This window comes from Zerene cesonia, chromosome 17 (assembly GCF_012273895.1).
Source record: "Zerene cesonia ecotype Mississippi chromosome 17, Zerene_cesonia_1.1, whole genome shotgun sequence".
NCBI classification, from domain to species: Eukaryota; Metazoa; Arthropoda; class Insecta; order Lepidoptera; family Pieridae; genus Zerene; species Zerene cesonia.
Window position 1 is genome coordinate 6,882,697 of NC_052118.1, and position 18,212 is coordinate 6,900,908.

General features: G+C 32.4%; 1 protein-coding gene across 1 annotated transcript in view; it reads right to left on the reverse strand.

The window, feature by feature from the left end:
* Positions 1 to 1,700: 1,700 nt before the first annotated feature.
* Positions 1,701 to 18,212, reverse strand: part of LOC119833432 (gamma-aminobutyric acid receptor alpha-like) — a 22,925-nt gene continuing 6,413 nt past the window's right edge. Inside the window, exons 2-11 of the mRNA XM_038357428.1 lie at positions 7,298 to 7,650; positions 7,053 to 7,120; positions 6,689 to 6,909; positions 6,128 to 6,210; positions 5,593 to 5,727; positions 3,753 to 3,880; positions 3,489 to 3,674; positions 2,973 to 3,104; positions 2,142 to 2,331; positions 1,701 to 1,900 (exon numbers count right to left, since the gene is read on the reverse strand). Of these exons, the coding sequence (XP_038213356.1) occupies positions 1,743 to 1,900; positions 2,142 to 2,331; positions 2,973 to 3,104; positions 3,489 to 3,674; positions 3,753 to 3,880; positions 5,593 to 5,727; positions 6,128 to 6,210; positions 6,689 to 6,909; positions 7,053 to 7,120; positions 7,298 to 7,650 (1,654 nt within the window). The 3' untranslated portion in view covers positions 1,701 to 1,742. The remainder of the gene's footprint in view (positions 1,901 to 2,141; positions 2,332 to 2,972; positions 3,105 to 3,488; positions 3,675 to 3,752; positions 3,881 to 5,592; positions 5,728 to 6,127; positions 6,211 to 6,688; positions 6,910 to 7,052; positions 7,121 to 7,297; positions 7,651 to 18,212) is intronic.

Genomic DNA, 18,212 nt, shown 5'->3' on the forward strand with positions numbered 1-18,212 from the left:
TCAAAAGATTGTTGGACCAAACCTGATACGTGTAAGCTCTCATGAATTTAATCAAACGGCATAATTTGATTGTATTAATCAGGGCCTGTTTAGTTGGGTAGCAAGTTTTATAACCAATTTTATATAAATTTTTCTAATTATATTTCACTGATTGTTCTTGTGGTTCCATAATGATTTTGTCAAGATAAAAGTATTCCACAATCAAATAATGTCGTTTGATGATTAAATAATATAAATTTTTGTAAATAGTCGGAATCTATAGCTATTTCTATACATACATGACTCTCTTGATATGTTTATTTCTCATTATACCTACTTTATATTTTTCCAAACTCTAAAACGAATATATTATGTGTGAATAAATGTTGTTATAATTTATCCCTCTTTATTTAAGGTCTAACCAAAACAAGTGAAGTCCCGTGTCCCCTAGTGGGGTATGGGGCAGATGATGTACATTTGTTTCACTGATCGATTTTCTTTACGAACAAGTAGGTGATCAGCCTTCTGTGTCCTGCCAGACCGAGATATTTTTATTTTGTGCGTCCCCACCGGGAATTGAACCCAGGACCCTTCGGTTCTAAGCTCACGTGTTAACCACTGTACCAAGGACGCGGTCAAAGGTCTAACCTAGAAGCACAAAAATTTTGGATTTCATCTTTTACTATGTAGTCCTCGTGCAGCGTTCACCCTTTTTTAGCGGTTAGCCTCGTAGAAGTCGTGATAAAGAACAATGCATTTCCTTCTAGAACTACTGGTTTTTACTATACAGCAACTGTTTATTATGTAATTTACTATAGCAATTCTTTTTCAAATGCTCATAAAAGCAAACCTCAAAATATTTCTATCTATTTGTCGACTCCATTGTATTTTACTCGTGCGCTATTTCTATTGTGCCTATCGTAGAAACATTGTAGGTATTCGTAAAGCAATTACAATAGGCATTACTCTAAGTGGTAGTTCTGGTGAGCTGTTTGCATTGTGGCTCGGTTATTTGATGGCTAAATTATTGCATAGGTTTAATTTTCCTCATGTATTCGATATGGCAAAGAAAAGATTTTGTTAGGTAAAGATTTTTGGATTTTTTATAATGGCAGAGCAAGCGAAACAATGGGTGGGCCTGGTGATGTTAAGTGGTAACCACAGTCTCAAAAGCATTTGTAATATTGGTGGGGTTGCAGGTGCAGGTAAGTCTCCAATGATTCACCATACGCGAAAGGAAATACAAAAGAATAAAATATCGAATTCAAAATGTTTACAACACGTAGGTTTTATTTTTTTTTTTTTGCTACATCACAAGTAAAACTTTCGTTATTTTATTCGGCAGTTGTCACATGTAACTCTAATAGTAAGAAGGGTGATGTATATAAAACGATTCCAAATATGTTTCTTGATTAGTATACAATACATAGTAAAAACAGAAGCAATAACATTCATAACGATAAACATTTTCCTCTAATTTGCTATTTTCACTCTAGCTTACTCAACAATAGTCCATAATGTTTGGATAAGCAAATTGATAAGATAACGTCATTTAGCAGCAGTACCTATTGTGCCACACGATAAAGCTTTCTTCTAAAATATGATCAACTCGAAGCAATTTACCGACTCTACCTTTGTCTCTGATATTCATTTTTTTAAATTTTTAATATTTTTTTGTATTGTTTTACTTAAATATTATTTTATTTATATCTTGACTGTGGGAACGATCTTCCTCTTCTACGTAGTTAATACGACGAAAAAGCTCACACTCGATTGATGGGATTGTCGCTCCAAGCGAAGTCGTCGTCTGTGAAAGCATAGATCATCCAATAGAATAGATTGAGCAAGGCGAACGATGCAGGAAATAAGACTCGAGCCGCCTTGTCGATGTGGGACACGCTGTTTATGTGGCCGCGATTACCTGGAAATTAAAACATTATTTAAATTTCACTTGCTTATTTCGCTTAACAATAACAAATAATAAATTTACGAGAAACTTTTATGCACGTCTTGTGCTCGAACTCGAAAAAGAAATCAAGAATTACTCTATGTGTACCGAATAATTAATAATTTCCCCTGTTAACTTTTTATCTTATTAACTTAAAACAGTCTTAGGTAGGTTCTATGTACAAAAGAAAATAAACGTCAATAACTGAACATACCAGCTTCCCTTTGCCTCTGGCGTCTGTACTGATCATCACCCGCCAAGCAGTATAAAACCTGTCGCCACTTTGGTACCCGGTTTTCTGTTTGCGTCATCCGCTCCATCGTCAGACGGACTGAGGGTTGCTCCTCTTGCGGTTGTGGGATATCACTTTCTGAACTATTGCTCTGTGCTTGGAATGATAAACTCTGAAAAATATTTAGTTTCAAACAATTATTACTCTATGAAAATAAAAGGAGACACATAATAATTGGGCTAAGCTTTTTTGAATGTTGAATTTAGGCAGAGAAAAGGCTATAGAATAAGGCGCGTGATTAATTCTTCCTATATGTAAGGCCCAAACAGAGTAACGTTGTTGTTATATTAATAATACGAGTTTCTTTAATTTCAATGTACTGGAAAATGGAAGCTGTCATACTCTATCATAATGAAATAATACTGTTAGTGTTTCGTCCCCACTATGTTTTGTGCAAATCAACTGTTGACCGTCTCCTTTGGAAATACTTTGAATAATATTCAATACAAGTAGCCAATTGAGTTATAAAGCGGATAGGTATAGGTAGCTAAACTAGCTCCCATGTCCCATTTTTGAAAAGTCTTTAAAATATTTACAGGGAGCGAAAAACCGTTCGATATTAATATAATTACGTGCTATGCGGGATAAAAGCTTTTAAAACGATGTTAATTCGCACATAATTCAATTTCGCGGCTTTATCTTAAATTTAAATATAATAAGTTTGATTCACACTGCTATTTTGGCAAAATGTTTTGTATCCCTTCACACTGATTAGACTGATAATGGCAGTCAGCAAATCTTTGAATAACTTACAAAGTTATTAGCAGAGCGGCCCGAGCTCCGCCGCCTCGCAGCGAGCTGCCTAGCCGCATAAGCGTCTCCGCCCACTTCTTCGATTAATTCCTCCCATTCCGAATCGTCTATTACTATTTCACCGGAACCCACCTAGGATTGATTGCTAGGGCTATGATTTGGTTTGTGAAATAACATTTTGTGTTTCAATAAATGAAATAAAAAAATGTATTTATTGCCAAAAGAAATTGTTTCCAAGACAAGAAATGAGGACGACTGAATAAATAATTACTTTGTGAGAACTTTCATCAAATATGAATAATGTCTATAAATCAATTAAGTGTTTTTAATATTTTCCAATTATATTTGCAAATAATTAATTCATTAAAATATAAACAATAATTGTTGCTTAATGAAATTGCAGATAATACTGTACCTACTTGTCTAAATATTACTTACTTACATGTATTTCTTGTTTACTGTGACAAGTCATCATAACAAAATATTGACAAAAAATAGTATGATCATAAATATAACCTTAGTGAAATAATGTACTCCGGCGAATTCCAGCAACGTAGCGATACAATAGAAAAAGCTCATCAATAAGAACCAATCTAGGGCAGTTGCGTAACGCACTTTCGGGAGATCCGTCCTTGAATCTAAACTTATTGTTGACAGAGTCAACACGGTGGTAATGCCTAGACCGACTCGATCAGAAGTTGCCTAGAACAACCAAAAACGAATTAAAATCATAATCCGTATGATCTATATTAAGCGTTCAGATTCCATGTTGATTCTCACCTCTCGATGTATCCAAAATGACACCCATGAGAGAACAACGATCAGTATGCAGGGCACGTACACTTGAATGAGAAAATATCCTGTGTGCCGTTGAAGATTAAACGACACCTGAAGCACCGAGAAGTCACCTGCACGTAATATTCAGATGTTATTGCGACAGTTAACATTGTTCAGATTTATGTACCCACTCTGTTATCGCTGTTATATATATAGAGTGAAGAACCATAATAGATTCAAACGATTTTTCTCCATTATTATCTTAGTAGAAAGTCGAATTCGAACACGATTCGTTGATCGTAAAGAAATTTGAGTACCTATTAATAGAGCCATGAAAAAGTAAAGGAATTATTACATCAAGTAGGCAAAGTAATAATATTGCAACGCACTCAGAAGGTAATTGTAAGCACTTTTGGCAAATCTGTCTCTTTACGAAGCGTAAAAGCCGATTCGTGTCATCGCCGGCGAATGAACGCCTCAAATACATTTCCTCCATATTTGTATTTCCTTCGGGAACTTATTAAATAAAATTTGCCCTTGAAAGCACTAACGGTGTTTTTACAATTACCTTGTTTAGTACAATTACCCATTTTTCCCCCATTTTATTAAGTAATTATGCAAAACTAATGAACATGAACTGAACTTATAATAATAAAACTAACCTTATATTACATTCTTGCTATTTCAATTACAAAATACATACAATTAGGTATAAAATTAAAAAAAAAACAAAATCTCGTCAAATTGATAAAATTAGTTATTTATCTACGCTTATACCCTACAAGACTGTAAATATAGCGTGATCCTATTTGTTAAATGACAGGGAAAGGCGCACTTAACGTTAACACCATGTAATATTAAGTTTAAAATTAAACACATCCCCACTGGATAAGGCTGCGGAATTTATTGAAATTCCGGTAATATTGTTTTATTCAGTTAAAATTTTGCATATTTGAAGGCAAGTGTGCGGGATCACATTATTCCGTAAGCGGAAAACGTTCGCCAGCCAAGCCTCGTGATTAGTGAGAGCGTAAGCTATTATGAGAAGAGGAAACCGATATCGGAATTTAAAGCTCTATGAAAATGATTTTCATACTTGGAATATTTTTGGAACATTCTTAATCTTTTTGGTGCTCGAATGCCCTAAATTAAATTATGATGTGATTTATGAAACAAAGTTTATATTAGGAGGTAGATATAGCAATTATGTTGAGTTGTTGTATATATCCAGACCAAGTTAAATAGGACCACATGTGAGCATCAGCTTTGAAATAAAATAAAAATACAGTCGAATTAATAACCTGCTTCTTTTTTGAAGATGTTGAAAAATTACTGCAAAGGAAATTTATAAAAAATATTTAATGTTTTAGAATATCATTGCACACGTCAATATTAATAATGACATCCAGTAAATCTACTTTTTAAAAGCAGTCTTTTTGTTGGACAGTTTCGATTGTGCCTACAATTACTTGCCTAGTTATTATCGATGAATGTGGGTCCACAGGGAAAACTTTCTAATTAATAAGCAATTCTCTGAGATTAATCATCGCAAATACATGGACCTTCCTTATTTATTTAGGTACGTGTTTATGGGCTGTAATAATCGACATCATTTTCAATTACCTACGATATTTTTCTAGCGATATATTAACGCTCAATAATTAATCTATATACGTGCCTATTGTGTATGAAAATTAGATATAGATAATGCAATGCAACAAGTTCATTTTTTATCAAGAGGAAAATAATGACATAGACATCTGTCAACTCGTATTTGGCCTACGTTTCGATTATGGTTGAAACTATGAAGTGAAATAAAGTATATGAAAAATTGTTTTCTTACCTTCACGTCTTGTAAATGTAAAGTTTCTATAAGGAAAACTTATGAGGTCAAATTGAGAGAGAGTCATTCCTGGCACAAAGTTGACGCTTTGGGAGTTCTGCCACTGGTACACCAATTGCTGATTTGAATACGCATCTGAAGAATTAAATTATTTCATTAAGAAATATATGATATTATGTGAAATGCTTTTTCATGATGAGGAAAAATGCTTGCTATGATTAGATTTAAGAATATTTACAAATTTCAATATGATTAAATGTCCTAATTAAAAGGATTTAAACCATTTTAATAAGTTCATGAGAAGTTAAATAAACTCAAACTATTAACATCATAAATATTTGTTAGAAAAATAAATGACTGTTCTGTCTATCTGAATCTATCTATTTTAAAAATAAATTTTTATTATTTATCGTCGATGTAAACCGGCGTCGTACCGCCTAGGTATTATGTTGTTGTGAAAACGGATTCCGTTCGCTCCGATAACTCCTTCCGTTCATCGGCGATTATAAAAAATCGATAGGGTTTGAATACTTACAGCTTCCAAGGATAAGCGGACATGACTGACGGTCCATCGGGAAATTACGCAGCTCCATTGGACACTTGGCCTTAATCGTCAATCTGTTGGAACAGAATTCTCGAGAACTCTACAGTTATGGGAATATATTTTGCAAACGTATTTAAATAATGAACACACATTGGTCTGAATTGGTTGAATGGAATGGTTATTTCCTTCTTTAAACGTTAAAACTCATGAAAATGAAAAACAAATTAAAGAAGAGGTATACTAGCTACTACTAGCTCAGTATCAACTTAAACATCGAGAGGAAGTGTAAAATAATTGATCATAATACAGTAGAGATAATAAAGTTTTATTAGTAATTAATTATATTCGCTCGTAAAGCAATCAGCTGTGAAATCTTAGAAGGAGCATTCTTCACGCTGCCAATTAAAATCACGGACTTTGTTGTAAGCGACGATAAAATTAATGAACCTTCTACCATGAGACAATTATTCAACATTTTTTAATTCCTAACTTTTCCAACGTAATTTCTTTAGAAGAAAACGCGAGAGTTATAATGAATTCTATTTGACTTACCTCATCGAATAGAGAATGTCCCCATGTTGACTTATTCTCAATAGCTTATTTGGAACAGTTATTGTGTGGACGTAGGAATGTTTTCCGTTATAGAAATAGGTGTCCGGCCGCCAGATTCTCTCGAGCATTTTAATGGATAAGGACAGTGATCGTATTGGACCGAAAAATGACAAGCGCGTGTCCCTCCAATATTGGCGAAAGTAACAATCCATTGAATAATCCTATACAAACATTATTCACAGTTGCTTATAGGAACTTAGATATAATTTTATTCTATATTGAATAATTCCTTACAAAATTAAAACAGAGGCACATGAAATAAGTAATAATAAGTTTCAAAAATTACATAAACTGTTGTACTGACCATATCAAGTTCAGAAACTGGCCCCATACTGCGTATCAAAATGTTGGTTTGAACGACTGTTGGATATCCTAAAGAAAAAAAAATAATCATATTACCTAGAAAACTAATGTGAAGCTTAATGGAAAACCGTTATTTCCTAAGACTTTATTGAGTTAACAGTAAACATTTTATATCCTTTGTTTAACAGTTTTGCATCTCATATTACTGGCCAAGAATTTTTGTAAAATTCAAAATATACAAGATACCTTTCCCATGTGTTGGCAACTGAGATTTTTCATAGTTCTTCAACAGATTTTCTAAGACCACGGTTATGTTTTTCGAGACGGCATCATTGATGCTTCGTTTTTGGTTTACTTTCCATGTATCGCTTGTATTGAGCTCATCATATGTGGCGTTGAAGTAGTTTAAAAGGATATCGTCGGGGATGTCATGCCATAGTGTGCTTGCGTTTTCACTTAGATTTTTAGCTGTTACAGAAAATATTGCTGGAGTGGCTTGCTCTGTAGTACTGTCGTGGTTTTCCAAGGATGTCAGCGATATTGGAAATGTTCCATTTTTAGTTGTCAAGTAGACGGCTCCCTTCGCATCAACTTTTGTACTGTTATGAGTAAACATAAAATTTAATATTAGCTCTCATAGACAATATCTGTTGGATATAACATTTTGTTTAATTTATATGAAATTATATTATAAATTGTTAAGTTTATAATGTTTCAATAGACACATTGAAAGCTTTTGTCTTTGACATTGTAAAATAAATTTATCTGCAAAGATTTGTAAGATCATCAATCAAAGCTGGAGCTTCCACGTAGATTCGTCTGTCATGTTCCCGTGATTTGGCCCTTGGTAACAATAAAAGTAACGTTCCAATCTCATTTAAGCTTGGAAAACAGTCGTGGATTTACGATAGCAATACGAAAACGTCAATAATAACGACCTACGAGTTCTTACAGATTATATTGTGATGTGATCAAATAATGTATCATTCCTCTGACAAGGTGCTTTATATTACCTTCTCAATTTTATTCTAGTACCTCCACTTTGGGATGTGGGATAAAGAAATGATTGGCGAATAAGGGAATCCTGGAATTGGCGATCATACGATATAATCAAGATATTACCTCATTCACACCTTACATACATTTATAGCGCATGGGTTCCTATTAATGTAATTTGCATTGCTAATTAAAGTGAAAGATGAAGTGTGGGTAGGAATATATCAAAGTATGAATGTAAGCATAAATCGATTAAAAATTGATCACTATATTATCTTTCTAATTTGTAGCAGTTACATGATTATAAATATCGATTTAATCAAAAGTACTAAAAAGTGTAGAAGTACTGTTGTGTTAAGTATAAAAAAACACATTTATTGACATTAAATTACTTATATCTACTTTAAGATACGTTATAAGTACATTTTTACTATTATAATCAGCCCTCTGGATGTTGAGAGATGAAAGAGGGTTGCAAGCAATTATAAATTTGATAATTGAATGTATAAAAAAGTACAAGAGGAAAGCCAATCACTCAATGGGGTGATGATATCAACATTATGCAGGTAACTAGACGAGCCAAAAATTGAGATGAGCGCAGAATATTGGAAGAGGCTTTTCCTAGCGCATGAAACTGGTCCTTAGTACATTTAATTACATGTACTAATTGACTAACAAAATATCATATAAAGTTAAATAGGAATTTTATAATAGAAATAGAGAATTATGTTATTACTTACCATACTAATAACCGTTAATAAATCTGTAATCCGATATAAGTAGGGAATATATAAAGGTTTTATTATTTAGTATTATTACTCAGGCATATTTTTAAGTCAACAATGATGCGTTTGAAAAAAGTTGTATAAATATTAAAATCAATGCGAAAACAAGCTTTTAACCATCCATTAGTAAAATAACCCTGCACACCTTGGCACAGGTCCACACTGGCGTGTTTTATTTTGGATTATGTTAAAAAGTTCTCATGATATTGCCACAATTCCGAGGGTCGCTGCGTTATATTTATTCATGGGAAAATCTACCCTTTACATTTGTATGGATACCTCCTTGGAAAAATTGCAATGATACTTCAGTTTCATTTCAATTTAACAACGAAATACACTGAAATGTCTTTGTTTAAAGTTAATATTATGAATAGATTTTAAGCAATTTAATCTTAATTTAATTAATTTCTAACGCATGCTTAATGTTTTAACGTTACATTTGGTATTCTTTCGAGGAGGTATGCAGGTAAGGTAAGGCCCAAAGAAAAAATGTAATTTGCCAAAATGTTTGTAATAAACCATTTAATTCAAAAGCGTTTAACTTTATACATATCATATCTAACACCTTAAAGTTTTTTCATTCGTACCAATAATAATTAATATACAAAAAGTAAACGTTAAAGAAAAATTCCATTCAAATATATCGTTGAATTAAAATAAACTTTGAATTTGGTACAAACACCAGCACGTATTTATGCATACTTAGTAAATGTTAGCAGCCAAGCTGTACATACAGGTCTTTAAATATTTTCATGTGTTATTGCTTCAAAGTAAAGATATAATACTGAATATTTGTAGGCCGTGTAGTTGAAGACGCTCATCGATGTTCCAATTCTCATAATTCTAATTGGAGCCTGACACGCGACGATTGCTTCTTATAGTTTGAATCGAAGTGATTGCTTGCTGTATATTTCATAATGTACAAGTACACTTGCTTTTGAAATTATATCATCTCGTTTTCGGAAGTATCCTTAGAGATCGATTCGTTGTTGACAGATCATTAATCAAATTCAAGGATTTTTTACTAAGAGCAGTTTGCTTGGGAAAATTTTACAATTACACTCGCAATGGGAAAGGTACAATTTATTACAAAGATAAACCCCTAGTAATGTTTAAAAATTATAAATACATTATAAATGCGAAAGTAATACAGTCAACCGATTTGGAAAAAAAATTGTTACAACAATTGTATGGGAAGAAGATTGGATAGTTTATTCCGGGAATCCCAAGGAAAAGGGACACGGGTAGAACCCCGGCACTGCCATTCTTGGTCTAGAAATTGATGCATATGTAGTGGACTACTATGATAAAAAGAAAATATTTTCATTGTTATAGTCGAGCACGCTTCGGCACGAATTGGGCCAGCTTGCACCGGGAAAGTACCACACCCCCACAGAAAACCGGCGTGAAATAGTGGCATGCCACTGTGTTTCGTACGGTGAGTGGGGGAGCCGGTGGCCCGTTTCCTTTTCCTCACCCATCCCACTCCTTCTTTCCAGTCTTTAATCCTTTCCTTTTCCCTTACACCATAAGAGCGAGCAGCACATTCGTAGAGGCACTACCTTTGCGAATGTTCATGGGCGGTGGTGATCGCTTACCATCAGGCGAACTACCAGCTCAGTTGCCCGCTATGACATAAAAAAAAAGATAAAAATTAAATAATGAAAATTTATTACTAGTAATTGCATATAAACCATAAGCTTCTTCATAAAACAGATAGAATCACATTATAACAAATTTTATAAACTTAATAAATTCAGCTTCGGTTTCATCGCACATTTTGTTGCTTTCTATCGGTCAAACACATTGAGCTATGATTAAAATTTTTACAATGTTTATTGTTTTGGACCGCCTTAAGTGGTTTTTAACATCAATGAAAAATGTAATGATGTATTTTTTCGCAATGTCCTCGAAGGCTGAGCATCTACTTAGGGTTTTAAGTGCTCTTTTAAGCGAGTTTTGCTGAAAATACCGAATTCTTTTTATCGAAAAAAGTGTACATAAAGTGTATCACGTCGTAAGCGTGTTGAAGTCCCGTAATTTAAGCATAGGTAGTTATCTTGCAAACTATATATGTAATACAGATGCACTAAAATTATATATCATTAAACGAAACAAAATTTTCACCAAAGAACTTTTACGACGTTTTTTTAAAAGCGTCGAATACGACGCTTTTACAAAAAGCTATTAAGTTATTAAGCATAAAGAATTTGCAGTGAAAATTATGATCGCATTTTCGATCAAATGCTCTAATACGTGTGATGGATAAGTTAAATGAGTTCGAATAATCTCGGCTCTCGAAGTTTCTATTGTAAAATCATATCAAGTCCATCCGAAGTGAGTTTATTCATCATCATTTCTGATTCAGTAATCAATTATACTCGACCGCTCTGTGCTGCACTGAGAGTTTCAGACAAAACATTTGTATTTTGAATTTTATTGAATGAATATTGAATTTTAAAGATATTAAATGGGTTTTTCTTTTAAAGAAAGAAACTGTAGGTATATTTTTTCTTACTTTGTTTAAAAAAAATATATTTAAGTACTATATTTAAACCCGCTTGGGTTTTATGATTTCACCAGTTTCGTTGTGATCCTCAAACCAAATTGTCAAATAGTTTTTCCTGTAATCGCATCGAAAGAAGTTCATATACCTACAACAAAAGACAAAACCTTCGTTCATTTTTGAGTTATGGTGATTAAGTTTTTTTGTAATATATAAACAATTGCATATGAAATATTAGGTCCTTCTCTTTTAAGGTTGCCTGGTAGAGAGGGCTTGTTTGCATTAAGGCCTTCTTTTGTACACTCACCATACTTCTTGGATTTAATTATTTTTTGTGTATTTCGATTGTACATGAATTTAATATTAGTGGTTATGAAATTCATATTTAATATAACCGATAACGCCTAATTTGACTAGTCCTCACAAAATTTATGAATACGAAAGTGTTTTTGTTTGTCTTTGATATGATATTTGTGTACATAGGCTAGAGGCTACTTTTTACGGCGATCTAATATCTCATTCCCATTCCTTTGAACACACGGGCAAAGCTGCGGGCGAACATCTAGTTACAGCATATAGTAATAACGGTTAGTTCTTGATTTGGAGTTAAAGGCAGCAAAGGTCATCTCTTATAATTTCACTGAAAGTACACGAGAAAACTTTTTGTAAGTTCGTCCTAAAGAGCCGTGATAAATACCACTAGCAACTACTAAATCTGTGGCAAGTTAATCTAATTTTAGGAGGAAAGTTGTATGAAAGAAAACTTGTATCGAACCTTAAATGCTAGTACAGATTATATCACCAAAGGTCATTTATAATAAGTCTGTTATGAGTTGATTAGAATGTTGAAAGTGTATTTTAATATTTCCCACTATATGCTGTGTATAAGTATTGTTTATGGATAAATCAATGTTTTACAGGATGGATGATGGATACATAATGGAACTATAGTAAATGTCATTAGATTTTAATAATCACGAAACCTTTGCTTCGTTCCCACCTATTGCATGGTATAAATTTATGTGCATAATATTTTACTTCTAGATAGTTCCAATACATTATTTTCAGCTGAGAGAAGTAACAAAGCCGCGATTTGTGCTATTGCAAGAATCTCTCTCACCCGTAAGCACTCTTTGCTCATCGGAGTACGCAATTTGTCAACTTGCTTTCTGATAAAGACTTCATATTGTGGTCTATAAAAGTATAAACATTTAATGACCTTGACAGATTTTTATCAACAGAAAAATATAGAAATAAAAATACCTTGCCTCTCAGCATCCAAGAATTTAAATTAAACCTAAATGTGAGTATACTCTACCTAAGTTATGGAGTTTATCCATTATAAAGCAGTAGAAAATTTAACATTTCCTCTTTATAATATTAGTAGAAATAATCGATACAATTCTTCAAATTTTTTTTCTTTAGGTTTGTTTTAGTCTGTATAAGATAAATATAAATATTTCTTTAGTCCTTACCATCCTTTTTTTGTCATGTCGCAATGGAGCTTTTATGATATAATTTTTGTGTATGGAGATAGTTAGGACTAAGGAATATAAAGAGCAACATAGATAAGATATATTTCACCGCTGTAAAAAGTATATACATAGATATTTACAGCGGTGAAATATCTCATTCATTGATTATATTATTTATCATTACACTTTTAGTAACTGATCATTTAAATGAAGCGTAACTATAGATATTATTTAAATCATGTCATCTTAAGAAACTGATGAAAAATCCTGATATTTCTTTACTATTACTGAAAAACCATCAGGCTAATAAATAATAAATAATTTTCGTACAAAATAATTGACCACAATTTGTTTGTATTAACGTTCCAAGCTAAGAAACGTGAGTTAATTAGCAACGAGAATCCTAGCTATCAAACAAATACATGTTTCTATTAAAAGTAAATTTTACCATCAGATATTTAGAGCCAACGGAGCATCCCTTAGCGATGGGTTATTGTTACTTTTACTTAATGGAATTTCTTAACCAAACGAAAGACCCATTATTGAAGGGAGGCTGCGCATTAATCGAATGCTAGTTAATTTTCTTGTGCTAATATTATTATCACGTAACTAATTAAAACTGTTTGTTAATTTGCTGCTTAATAAATAACAAAAGAAAACACAAAATATATTATTTATTAACAATTTGAAACATTTACATCGGCTAAATTGAATATTTATGAATAATTTAAGCAAGCCGTCACAGAATATCGGGGATTTATTTTCCGTTGGCTGTTTTTAAACGACCTTTTTAAAACCCATATTCTGTGTTTCTATCCCATATATTGATCGATCTCATTAATACGTGGAACGTCAACATGAAGAGCCACTATAAAATCATATAAAAATACTAAAATATTGCTTATAAGGAAAATAATATTAATCGTTTGGACGCTTTGATTTTCGTCTGATAATGTGCGTGGATCGGATAAAACGCAGAGATGTCCTATAAGGACTACAGCACTGGGAACTGGTGGGGCCACACTTTGAAATTGTTCTAGAATATATCCAAATGCCATCAAGGCATGCCCAAAATATGGTAGGAATGAATCCAAAATCAAGTCCAAATCGAACATTTGTCTCAGTCATGCACACGGTTATTCCATTGCCGATATTATATCACAAGTCTGAAGATTATTTATAGTACATCGATAATATAATTCGAGGCGACATCCTTTTGTGAATGATTTGCTCCTCAAAAATATCAAGTCAAACATTTATTTCAAAATTTCAGATTAGACATTGAATGGGGGTAACCTAAAATAGAAGTTAAAGAAGTGTTCGAAAAAATAAAGTGTTAGAATAGAGCTTGTACTGGATACATTTGTTAGATTAATACACATAGCTTGCGTTATGTTTGATAACAATCACGGTGAAAATTAAGTGTCTAACAGTATCGCAGAATGATTAAATTTGTATTCGATTTTTGAAATCATTTTCACGTTTTTAAACTGAATATATTTATTTTTTTTCTATTAATTTTAATTTATACTTTACATGTTGTTTTATTTACGCTTTAGGTTTGTAATTTAAACAGTGACATATACTGTACGAATAAAATAAAGACATTTTTAACATATGACATTACCTACAGACAATGATATTTGGTAATACCAGTCACGAATCCAGTAATAAGTAAAATGCTTTATCTATGTTTTTCAATGAAATCAAATAACATATATTTAAATGAAAATTGATAAATATTTATAGAAGAAAAAATGGGCTAAAGTTTGGTGTACGTAGATATAGTCGATTGCTTAACACTTCATACAATTTCCAATAACGCTAATACAATTATAATTATTATATTTATGATTAATCGAATAAGAAGGAGAAGAACACTACATTTGAGCGCTGCAATCGTCCCAAGCGATATAAATTCGATAATTATTTGCATCAATAATTTAAAAAATTGAGGTAAGCCCCCAGTGATAAAAATAAATATACCCAATTTCAAAAACAATGAAAACAAAGGTTACAATTATAAGTATCTTGTTGTATTCAACTTGGGACCCTGAAAGTATTCACAGCGTCTCCGTAGTTATACGTGTTGTGCATAAACCTTTGTGTTGCAATCTTGACGAAACTAAGAGAAAAAATATAAAATGTTTTGTATTCCATCTCTTTCATAGCCGTCTTCATCGGTACAGAAATATTATTCTAAATTGGACTCTTACACGGATGGAATGCGAGAGAACCACCTGGTGAAGGTAATCACTTTTAGGCCTTAAATGTTGTGGAGATGGACCTCCTACAGCTTATTATTCCAATTATATAACTATACTTGTGTGAGTAGTGACTTGAATGAGTAAATTTCCAAAGGAGTAACAGTCAGAATTTATGAAATCATTCTTTAACATTTTTTTTTACAGGAGCTATAATTAAGCTCTGAAATAAATCATTTATTGTAATCTTACACCATTTAGCATTTATATTATTTACTTACATACTAGATAATGAAAAATAATAACAGAAAAAATCAATCTTGTGTCTGAAAAATGCTTGATAAAACTGTAAAAAAAATTAAGAGATATCTCGTTAGTGATCTCAGATTTCCCCTTTACGAGGCTATTTTATGAAGTATGTATTTATAGAACTTGTTGTTTAAAAGATTGATAGCAGTTGTCATATTTGGTATCAAGTAGAAAAATAGCATCTGCTGCAGAAACCATCGCTCATGGAAAATTAATTTACAAGTCGGACCGTGTCCTTCGTTTGTTGCGTTTATGGCGGATGCTATATAAAAGTTTAAAATTATTTTTGTTTAAGCTATTTTTTCTGTTTGTAGTTTGTATTAAAAGTTAAAAAATTAACATGATTGGAATGTATGTTTTTAATTTTTATTTAGCTGATTGAGCTTATATGCGTGATAAAATATTACGACTATGACGTTTTTAGCACTACGCAGTCGAGACAGAGGCTGTGCTGGAACCAGCAGATTTTTCCTTGATCCTGCTAGATCTTTCTATCTTCGGTTTTCAGTCTATGCTAGTGCGCTCTTGGTTTGTTTCTGTACGCTGCAATTGCTAAGTACTTTATATTCGCAAAAACTAAATATGGACTGGTGAATTTAAGATGGTATTGTATATTCTTGTATTTATTTAAATAAAGATTAAACGTAACGAAAATTAGATACACAAAAAAAAAAAAATACATCGAGGAGCGGATTAGACACTAGACGTATTTTCTGTGTATTTTGTATGATACATTAATCACAAGCAGAGTTCAATAATGTATTAGAAAATGACCGTTGACATTGACTGTCATCTTCGCTCGATAATTGGCAGTGTGTCAAGTTACTACCCTTGTGTTGATGCTTTGCTTATCAGATGATGTGACGGTCGCCCAAGAACGCGTTAACATAATTGAAAACATTCCAGCGCATATTTATACTGACGACACAAAATTAATAATTATATTGTATTTGCTTTCCCCCTACAACGGCTTAGCCAAAGAAAATGCCTATGGGAATTATGTTTTTCACCGGGGTTAAATGTAGCCTATGTCACTGTCTACCCTCCTAACTATATAGTTAGAGAGTCCAAACAACAATAAAATTATAAAAAACGCTCCGTTGCGACGTGAAGCAAAGACAAACAAATACACTTTTGGCATTCAAAATCGTATTTGTAGTCTGTAGAACAGGATGAACTTATTAACTTGGAAACTGTTAAAATTGACAAGTTAATAATGTTTTTTTGTGACATTCAAGAAATTAATTATACTCCTTTAGTAAATGTATTTTTTATTATCTATTATCTAATAACTTTTATCTGTGACAGAAAACAGAAACAAGAATTTGCAAAACTAGGAAAAGCTACAAGTATACACGGCGTGCTTTCTTTTCTACGAATCTACGTAAGCTCCCCAAACTTCGTTATATAGGCAGTTGTTGTCGATTTCTATGACGCGTATCAGAAAAAAAACCTTGATCTATTTAGTTGTATGCATAAATCACTTACTTAAATACTCTCGTTAATCCTTTCTTTCTAAATTTAAGTCGGAAATTCACTTATAGAGGCGTAAGGTCTACAATCGACCTTACGCCTCTCCAAATCTTCATCGGCGGTGGTAGCGCTTATCATCAGGCCACCCACTAGAATGACGAATATAACGTAAAAAAAAAGACAGACGGACAGCGAAGTCTCAGAAATAGGGTCCCGTTTTGCCCTTTGGGTGCGGAACCCTAAAAATACTCAAAGATATTTAAGCTGTGGTTGAAAGCTATTTAATTCATAATATTTCAATTTCTTTAAGTAGATTGCATTGCAGGTAAGTAATATGCCAAGCAAGTTTTTCGGTATTGTTCGCTTTCGAGATGGAAGTTGTTGTTTTCGATTTGTATTTTAAATGAGTTTGTTAAGCCTCTTCGTTTTATGAAACTAGATCGAGGTATAGGGCATACGGGAGATTATAAAAACTTTGTAAGAGTGTATTTTCCGAAACCCGACGTCTTTCGTTTTATTGTTTTATTGGATATATTTGAAGGTTTCTTATTAATTGAAATAGTAATTTTACAGGAGGTATATATGTATTTCAATGGTTTATCATACATTTTAAATGTTCAATTGTTTGTATTATAAAAAATGAGTGGATATAATAATTGTTATATATAAAGAGAAAAAGACCTTAAAAATTAGTTTTATTTCAGTTATATAAGATTAAGTTAAGGAAATATATAAATTAAATACATTTCTTTATGAACAGATTTTTTTAAGGTATTTTATAAAAATTATTCCATAAACCCTAGTTTCCAAGAGCTGTTACGGAACATTTCATCGTAAAAACTTCTTCTTTAGCATATCGCAATATAATACAGCATTTTCTAATATAATACGTGACCCAAAACGCTTAATTTAATTTATGTAGAAAAAGCTTTATATTGAATGTTTGGGTCGGTTATTGAAAATTTTTATAATTTTTTGTGTATCCTGTAGGCATAATTAAATAAGATCGTCTTTGAAGAAAGATACTTTCGGAAAATTCGTCACGTTGATGTCACAAGCGTTCAAAGGAAGCTCATAAATTTCAATACTCGTTAAATGTATAGGGTTGGAGCCCTTGAAAGGTTCTTCAATAGACATCGAGAGTGCGATAAGCGCAAGGGATGTGATTTGCTCGCGGGCAAAAGATAGCGAACATTTTATTGAATTCCTATGCAACACTTCGCATCCCACACTTGTGTGTAAGATGACAATGTTGTACGCGGTGCTTGGAATCGTTCTACAATCTCATATTATATTACTATTCAGTGTCGGATATCAATTGTGTTTTAATAATCTATTGCATGAATAATTGTCACTTAAATGTCGCTTTTCATAACTTGCAAAAACGTTTCGTTTAGCTGTCGAATCACTAAG